At 33.0% G+C, this 9,975-nt stretch overlaps 1 protein-coding gene across 1 annotated transcript; it reads left to right on the top strand.

Annotated features, from left to right (window-relative positions):
- Positions 1-290: 290 nt before the first annotated feature.
- Positions 291-7,683, top strand: LOC139519905 (RING finger protein 145-like). The gene is made up of 3 exons (XM_071312203.1): positions 291-425; positions 3,417-3,573; positions 5,999-7,683. Exons 1-3 carry the CDS (start codon positions 411-413, stop codon positions 7,564-7,566), a joined length of 1,740 nt encoding a protein of 579 aa, XP_071168304.1. The 5' UTR covers positions 291-410; the 3' UTR covers positions 7,567-7,683.
- The last annotated feature ends 2,292 nt before the right edge of the window (positions 7,684-9,975 follow it).

Raw genomic sequence — 9,975 nt, 5'->3', positions numbered from 1 at the left:
TAAATGACGTGCGAGCCAATAATACAGCAGCAATGTTTTTTTTTATCGCTTAGTTTTGTTAATGTGTAGGTAAAGCCCCTTTAAAGAAGGCGACACAAGATCAATAGTCCATAGAGATGCAGTTTATTTATTTCTAATATTTTGAAGACTTTTTGTATTTTTTAATTTTATTCCCATTTGTTAATGCAAGCACTGCATTAATATTTTTTCCTATTTACACATATATTTGATATTCAAAATCCTTTGATTTCAAGCTAGTTGGTTTTCCCGCTTATTAAAAGTCTAAAAATAGATTATTTAAAATATCATTTGAAAATGACATAAATTGGCAAAGATCCCGAAGATTTACATGGGTTATATTTTAAAAACATTCCACAAAAAACGAAAGTAGTTTCAAAACTGAAAAAAGTATGGCAGCTTTGCAGGTAAGAAACATGAACTATAGTATTCCATTTCCTATGTAACAGAAATCAGTATAAGAATTATAATTGATTGGAACAAAGTGTTGGTGTTGATAGTTGATACAGACTGTATATTACCTGTAAGGAATAAACGAGAGGGGTGTACTCAAAACTGCTAGCCTACATCCTTAACATTGTCTACATATATGTTAAAAGTGAAGGCTTTCACAACATGAGTATGAGTGTGTTTTACTCAAACGATCTCAAACAGGTCGAGTGTGTAAAAAGGAAACTTAAGGGTTGCTTCAATGTCATAGAAAACAGACATCGTGATAACCAATCTTTTTAGTGTAAACAATATTTTATTTTGAATTATACGAAATATTTTCAAATTCACAAATGGGGTTCAGAAGCAAGCAATGTTTTTTTTTTCTTGCCGCTTTGAAATGTTATTCCCGTGATATCTTCGTTTCAGTTGATTTACCTTCAAATTTAGACAACACACTGACAATTGACGCCTGCGTATTTGTAAAAAAAAAACGTGCTGGTCGGTCACTCGTGGAATAGTTTTCCACATTCCAATTCACTTCAACTAGTCACTTGGATTAGGTTATTCAATAAATATTCATCTATGGTTTTACATATCTTTTTTATTTCTGTGTAGGGATGTTAAAAGTTATTTCCAGAGAGACACACAATTTTACTTAATGCGTTTAATTTGATGTACTCCATGTTCATAATATCAAAACTGGTTCAGTTCAGACCGAAACGTTATGTTCTTGGTTCGGTTTTTTTCTTCGTTTTTTTAAATAGAAAACACAATAAATGAAGGAGAAACTTAACTATCATACTTTATAAGAACTTATCGTAGAATAAGCAATGACTGTCAAAAACAAACAAATCTTTAGTTTAAAGAATTACACAGTCACCTAAGTCCTTATTCATTTGACAGTAACTACATATAATACCTTAAAACGTATGAACAAATAATGAATTCGATGTAAAATGAAGGAGGCAATGCAGGTCAATGTGGTCTGTTTACTTTTAAACGGCATATTTCTAATTCAATAAAGGCAACAGTAGTATACCGTTGTTCAAAACTCATAAATCGGTAGAAAAAACCCAAATCCGTGTTACAAACTAAAACTGAGGGCAACGCATTAAATATAAGAGGAGAACAACGACACAACATTAAAATGTAACACACACAGAAACGGACTAAGCATTAGACAAAATCCGCGATGATAATAACAAATATAACATCAACACTAAATATATGAATTTGGGATATAAAAGACGTCCATTCGTGACAATGCTAAATGAATTTTTATTTTCATATTTTATGCTCAACTATTTTCGAAATGTTATAGCCCCTAAATTTTAAATAGAGAGAATGAAATCGGAAAATGTGTCAGTGAGACACCAACCCGACCAAAGAGCAGAAAAACAGCACAAGGCCATCAATGTATCTACAACTCAGCGAGAAATTCCCGCTCCCGGAGAAGGACTTCAGCTGGTTCACTAAAAATAATGTATACTAGTCACGAAAACTGAACGCCGCACTTGACTCCAAAACAGACACTCCATCTCATGAGTTAAGCCTTTTTCAACTGATTTTTATAGTTCCTTCTTATGTTGTACTGTTATACCACTGTCCCAGATTATAAGATGTTGGTTTACTTCCGGGTAAAAGGATAGTACTGTTTCTGCGAGGATATAACTATGTTTTGATGTAATAACCTTGATAACCTCCACAGTGTACTTGTGATTCGATCGCGGTCAACTGTGATCATTGCTCCATTACTATCCTTTAGATTGGCTTCTGAAAAAACTACTGAAGATAATGGTTTTGAAATTTAGTACAAAGGAAACAAGTTTCGTCCTCATTGGTAACTTCAACAGTTGGGAAAAGGTGAATTTAGTTAAGGAGAATATAGTTTATTTATTAGTTGTAAATGGCTAGGAACTATCTAAAATAAACTTATCATTCGGTACTTTGTGTTTTTATCATTATGTTAGTTGTGTTTTTGTTTTGTATAAAAAAAAAAAGAAGATGTGGTATGATTGCCAATGAGACAACTGTCCACAAGAGACCAAAATGACACAGACATTAACAACTATAGGTCACCGTACGGCCTTCAACAATGAGCAAAGCCCATACCGCATAGTCAGCTATAAAAGGCCAGATATGACACTGTAAAACAATTCAAACGAGAAAACAAACGGCCTTATTTAAATAAAAAAATTAACGAAAAACAAATATGAAACGCAAAAACAAACAACCATTGAATTACAGGCTCCTGACTTGGGACAGGCACAAACATAAATAATGTGGCGAGGTTTAACATTTTAGCGGGATCCTAACCTGGGACAGTGGTATAACAGTACAACATAAGAACGAACTATAAAAATCAGTTGAAAAAGGCTTAACTCATCAGATGGACAAAAATACAAATGGACGTGGCCGGGTACTTGTAAGTGTGCCAATTTTATATTTTGCTTTATATTTATCACTGTCCCATGTAAGAGGAGGGTTGAGGGTTCGACCCCGTCTCATTTCTGATGTCTCTTACCAAATTTAGGATGTAATTCAGTGTTGGGGTTTGGTTGCTGTCTTGTCATTTCTGTTATCGTTTAGTTTTTTATGTCATAAATCAGGCTTTTAGTTTTCTCATTCGTATTCTGGTGATAGCTGACTACGATATGTGCTTTTCTTATGGTTAAAGGCTGCACCGTGACCGATCTCATATATATCATTGTTTAATTTCTTTGTCATTGAGACACTGGTGGATTGTTGTCCCATTGTCAATCAAACCTCATCTCCTTATCGAAATTGAAGAGCATTGTAAACCAAAAATACGACAAACGTACTAAGCCAAATATTGCCAGATTCACGTGAAATTAGAAAATCATTAAAGTTTCAAATAATTCTGAAATTAAAACTTTAAAATCATCTATTGTTTCTTATGTTTTTTTTAACTTTTTGTTGATAAATTTTCATATTTTTTTTTTTAGAAAATAAATTATTTGTTTGAGATTGTATATCAATCCGTTCAAATATCAAATCTGTTCAACACAGGTTCCTTCGTACTGTGTCTTGCTTTCACAGATGTAGTATGCAGATACAGCTATTATTACATTGGATGGTTATCGTACATTGCTCGTTTTTTTGGTAAGTCTATTTTTAAATTAATAAGTTACCTTTTACTTTAGTAATATCTTTTTAACATTAGCTAGTCACGGTAGGCCCTGTGAACATATAGATCTTCCACTACCTCTACCCCAGCTCTTAGGAAAACAACAGGATTATGTAAATGGACAGAACAAAGTTTTCCGCACACTTTGGAATCAATATCAACAGTTGTAGGAGAGTTTTTTGTCAAAGCATATCTATATCATAAATTGCAAAGTTGGTGACACTACCGGCGTCACTACATGTACAGACTAACAAGTTATAAAGAATGAAGTGAACAAGAACGGTTGAATATTCCTTTTATATACTTTCATTTTTATGTTCACATGAAACTTTCTCTGATTATTTTTCCTTAATTCACATACACATATTTAGGCCTACGCTTGCTTTCCCTTTCTCTATTGGTGGCACCTATTTTTATTATTTCTAATTCCTCATTTTTTATTCTCCATAATGATTTATTTTAGTTCACTCTATATATTACTTTACTTTTTATTCATTGAACTAATAGTTATTATTATACCTTACGTATATTTCAAACAATTCTATTGGGTGAAACGTAATCACGTGACATGGAATAATTCAGTTAATTTTCATTCAATTGAAGGAAGGACGAATAACCCTAAAGAATTTACACCAGCGGTGAATAACCCTATTATTCACCGGTGAATAACCTTTTGAGTTTGTTTATTTGTACTTGAGTTACCTCCCATAAAAATGACGTCACAAACGTAAATAAACAAAATGGCAGCGTTCACGTTACACTGGAAGCCCATCGAGAGACGAGGAAATACGGCATTGGACATAAATAGAGCTGAGAGTGGCAGCAGCCGATGATGTCTCTTATAAACGGTCCTTTTCAAGGCCATCAATATTTTACAAAAAGATTCTACTTTTGTTGTATATTCGAGAAAATCGAACACAAATGTATTTTCAAACGTCAGTCTGTGTGTTATGTTAAAACTATAGACTATAGTCGCCGTCATGTAAAATTGGCACCATGTTTTTTGTTAAAATTTTTTTAAATATCAGCCGCGTTTACTCAAGATGATGTTTTTCTTTTAGCGGAAGTAAAATCCTGTCCAAATATCCACTACTGTCCTACCTTTTATTGTGTTTGCACTGTATAATCCTGACCTTCACATTTTTCAAGATTATTTACATTATATAACCGCCATCTTGGTTTCTATGAGGGTCCCTTATTCCATAACATTCGTTACTCTCCGGTAATATCATTGTCATTGATGATACAATTTCCCGCGCTTTTTACGTAAAGATGACGAAAAGCTCCGAGAGACACAAGAAAATTGAGAGCACGTGGAACTCCACGGCAACACTTCCGGTAATAACAATGTCGGATTCCACCATACAAATTAATCTTGGATTATGTGAAGGTCAGGATTATACAGTGTAAACACAATAAAAGGTAGGACAGTAGTTGTTTTTTGGAATGATATTTGATTCCGCTAATTGAAAAACATGATCTTTAGTAAACGCGGTCGATATTTAAGAAAATTTTGACAAAAAACATGGTGCCAATTTTACGTGACGGCGACTATAGTAAGTGTTCGAAATGCACTTCCACTGTTAGTTCGGTATAATAAAACAATTGTGGCCCCTTAGAATCGATGAATATCCAAAATTGTCAACCCTTAAAAGTTATTTCATTTCGGGCTGCGCCCTCAATGAAATAACCTTCTCGTGTTGACAATTTTGGATATTCACCTCTTCAACGGGCCATAATTGTATACTATTCATCAGTTTATTCATTCATATTTTTCTCCCTTTTTTTTATAATTGTTCATTTTACTTTTTACAATATTTATATTTTTGTCTCTCAAAATTATATGAATAACCATAAGGTAAAAATGAATTATTGAAATGTCCCAAAAGACGAAAGCCAGGGCCGATCGTGTGATATCCTTATGGGTAGTCAAGGTCGTAAAACACATCCTAGTAGTCGAAAAGGTATTTAATTGACATGCCGGAATATAAATGGTTTAAAGTGAACAATTTAAAATCTACAATTTGACCCTGATTGTAATCAGATCAAAGTTGATATATTATTCCATAGCAGATAAAACAGCCTCTCGAGATGGTGCTCCCAAATATAAGATATCAAAAACATATGTCAAAGGATACAACAGGTATGTTCTGGACATGAAAATGTCAATGAAATCAATCATTGTGACCTTGATATTAAGAAACACATGAATGTCAACATAATAGGCGAAATATCGTTTCACCGTTCCTTAATCCTAAATATATCGGAAATTAAAGAGCGTAAACGTCCCGTGCTGTAAAAGATCTCTTAAAATTATTACTCGAGTAAAAAGTACAAAATGTATGCATTGATGTAAATCCAAATTGTTTTTGTTTTCATGTTTTTTTTCTCCCCTTGTAGCTGTGACATTTGTCATCTGGATTCCATTATTGAGAGGGTATCAGTTCAAGGCTGTAACACGGTTTGTTTGTGGAATCAGCCTCATAGGACTCGCGTGGTATTTTGTTTCAGAGTTTAAAAGAATTGACGATGATCGGGAGAATTTTCCTTTAACTGTTTTTTTCATTCATGCACACATCCAATTTTGTATCGGCATTCTGATATGCTATGTGATGGCCGTGAACTCAGCATTTCGGTTTGCCATGTACGTTTACCTGTTTATACTCACAGGAACTATACTGAAAGTTACACCTCCCTGGACCGTCAATATCATTTCCATGGTTACATTGTTTCTTCTTGTCTTGGGTTTTTTATACGTTTTAGACAATGGAATACCCATCTCAGAAAACGAAATAAATAACATATTCCACAATTTTGAGAATGGCAACGAAGTAGAACAATATAAACAACTTATATTGACATTTATTCGGGGAACACACAATGTATATGAGATCTATTTTGCGTTATTAATAACTGTAACCTTTAGTTATTATTGGGTAAATGTAGATGAGGAAAGTAATAGTACCAAATGGATCATACAATCCACAATCGGCTCATGCGTTTGCACGATAGTTTCCTTGAAATCATTCAACGAATCATTCTTCCTTATTTCAAAATTCATCGGTAAAATGTGCTCTACGTTTGTCAAAGGTCTCCATGCTTTTAAAGAAGAACAAATTATTGATTTAAGATACATGATAGGAGTCCTTTTGGTGACTTATGATATGTGCTTTTTTGATTTAGAGTCAGTAATACGTGGCGAATTTATAATAAATCGTGTATGGATATTGGTAGTATTTCTACTGGAGGCTTGTTTGATAAAAGTGGATAAAATATCAGCAGAACCTGAATTAATACAAGGTACCCTTCTTCAAGCAGCGAGAGTGGTTTTCATTGAATTATTGTTAATCGTTCTTCCAGTCTACATTACTTTAGAGTTTACTAGAACTTACTCTATGACGAATTTGGCAATATTTCTGACAACTTCATTTTATGTAACTTTAGGAGTGCGAGCTGTTACGTCATTGTTAATATTTATCCTGACTAAATACGAGTTCATACGCCAGGAGTTTTGGGAAAATTTTGATGATATTGTATTTAGTATTAGACTCGTAGGTTTTGCAACAATAATAATGGTTAACATTTTAACCGTTTGTTTTGGCATCGTGACACTTGTACGTAGTTTTTTCACACACCTTAATATCGGCGTTTACACAAAGTTGGATGTATTTCAATTAATTGGAATTGCATCTCTTGGTATTTATCATGCTATAATGGCTATTTGGAAAGTTTATATTCAAAGAAAGCAGATTTTTCAGTTTACTGCAGGATTGAACAATGCCACCGAGGATCAAATTGTACTGAACAATGACGTATGTTCAATATGTTTTCAGAACATGGATTCAGCAAAAGTTACACCTTGCAACCATATTTTCCATGAGACGTGCATTGTGAAATGGTTTCTTAAGTCACAGGTCAAATGTCCAAAATGTAATCGAGTTGTCATTAGAAACCTCTCTAGAACATAACAATAAAATATCGTACACGGACCTCTTCACTAGCAAAGATACTTTCCCTCTTCAATTCGACACTGATATGCATCTTACAATGTTTGTATTAAAGATGATTAAAAGTCAGTAATCTGTTACATACTTATTTTATATTTTCAACAAATTTTTATCTCTCTCCAAAACAATCTGAGATTTTATTCACTACAAAAAAAAGTGAAATTTTATCTACTTTTGTTTTTCTTCTTTTTATATCTTATATTTAAGCCTTTTGATAAGAAAGAAATAAGCTTTTAAGGTTAAAATCTGTCTTGCTTATATTCCAAACCTTTCAAATGAAATCACAAGACAATAATAAGAAATTTAAAGAATTAAATATGTAAATCCGTACTACATATTATGTAAGTTTTCGGGTTAAACGTAAAATATTAATGTTTTCTACTAAGGAGAAATCATTTGTACTACGTATAATTACAAGACGGCAACCAATAATCTGAGCATATGAAATCAAAGAACACATCTTTGAAACAATCAACCAAAATTTATACCTGGACCTATCAAAAACCTTTTTGTGGAATGGCAATATCGAATATATTACTACAAAGGCAAACAAAACATTTGGCTGTTTACGAAGACATTTGGTAAATGAATATAAAATGTCATGCATAAATAATCCTTTTAAGACCAACACTAGAATACGCTAGCAGTGTCTGGGACCCAAACCTCCAAAAACACATACACCAACTTGAAACGGTCCAAAGGAGAGCAGCCAGATTCATCAGGCATGAGTATTCTCGAGGCCCAGGCATAGCGACATATTTATTAGAGGACCCAAAACTATCAAATTTCCAGAATACTTGATGACATCGGCAAGAACTGCTCGTCAATTCTATCCAAAACGATTTGTCAAATTAGGATCAAGTTCTTAACAACAAGACACTAGAATGAACTAGAACATCAAACACTATAGAATGAACTGCTGCTTAGCCTATTTGATATTGATGACGATGAGGCTTTCAAGACCCATCTCATAGCACACAGATATCCGTAAATCAATCCACAAATGTTTTATCTGCATTGGTACCTGTATATACGTATCGTGGGCAATGTTAACAAAATGATAATGAAAGTGCTTAACAATCAGAGGATATACAGTGGTAACATATCGTTCCATCCAGAGATACTTTCTACGGCTGTCTCGAATATTTCGATGATTCATCCATATACTAGTATGTTTTTCTGTATATAAAGAAGAAGATGTTCAACTTATATTTCAAAAGGGTATATCGGTTAAATAGAATTAACAGACTTAAATCCGGTTAACTGTAATTATAAAAAATATATGACACTGATAAATGCCATTTTCTCATTTACTCTATTGGAACGTACTAAACATTTTGCATGAGTAACAAGACGTCTGATGTTAGAACGGTGAGCCTTTCCAAAGCATCTGTTTAACCCCCATTTTAGATGGGGTTCGTGAAGATTAACCTTTAGTTTTCCTGTAGTGTTTTGTGAACTGTATTTCGTCTATGTTTTTTCTTTGAAGTATAGAGATGTGTATTTTTCTTCGAATGAATTTGATTTGATTGCTCCTTGGTATCTTCTTCCCTTTTAAAATTTATATGTTTGCGGGATGAAGAATTCGCTTACTACATGTATATCGTACCTTTTGTTTTCTTTCTTAAATGTTCAATTTTTAAACTATGAGAATGTATATCATTTATCTTTTTTTTCATCATTATGTAGAATAAGAGGTAACTGCATTAATTATAGGGAGACTATATAACAGTCCGACTGTGACAATGAAAATTAATAACTCAATAATATTTCACTTGCTTGGATTGTTGTTTACTTTTTTGTTTTTTGATTAACGTAATCAAGGAAGGTTTTTCTATAGATGTAAAACAGATACTATATTCGGGATTTATCTAATATCTGGATATCTATTCTGCACTATAATTTCACAGGTTTAAACTTAATCCTGTAACAAAATAGAATTATAAAACACTGAAGAACTACAAAGACAGCTGAAATTGGAAACCTGGAATTGACATTTGTTATTTCTATGTCTTTAATGTCATTTTGTTATGTGATCTGTAAGATACAACCAGACAAACAAATCAATGTATACCCGGCGGCCCTATAAAATATCTTAATATAAGAAATGTTCCAGTGGTAAAGAAAACCATAGAGCTTTAGAATCGTAACAGTATGTATACTTAATATATGATTTTGTTCGATTATGATTTTAGACCGTAGTATTGTGTTACACAAATCTACTAATAATGACTATGATGAACCTTATCCTGATATATGGTATGAAATAATAGTTATCAAAGGTACCAGGATTATAATTTAGTACACCAGACGCGCGTTTCGTCTGCATAAGACTCATCAGTGACGCTCATATCAAAATAGTTATAAACC

The sequence above is a fragment of the Mytilus edulis genome, chromosome 4 (genome assembly GCF_963676685.1).
Source record: "Mytilus edulis chromosome 4, xbMytEdul2.2, whole genome shotgun sequence".
In the NCBI taxonomy this organism is placed as follows: domain Eukaryota; kingdom Metazoa; phylum Mollusca; class Bivalvia; order Mytilida; family Mytilidae; genus Mytilus; species Mytilus edulis.
This window is presented reverse-complemented; position numbering and strand designations above follow the sequence as displayed.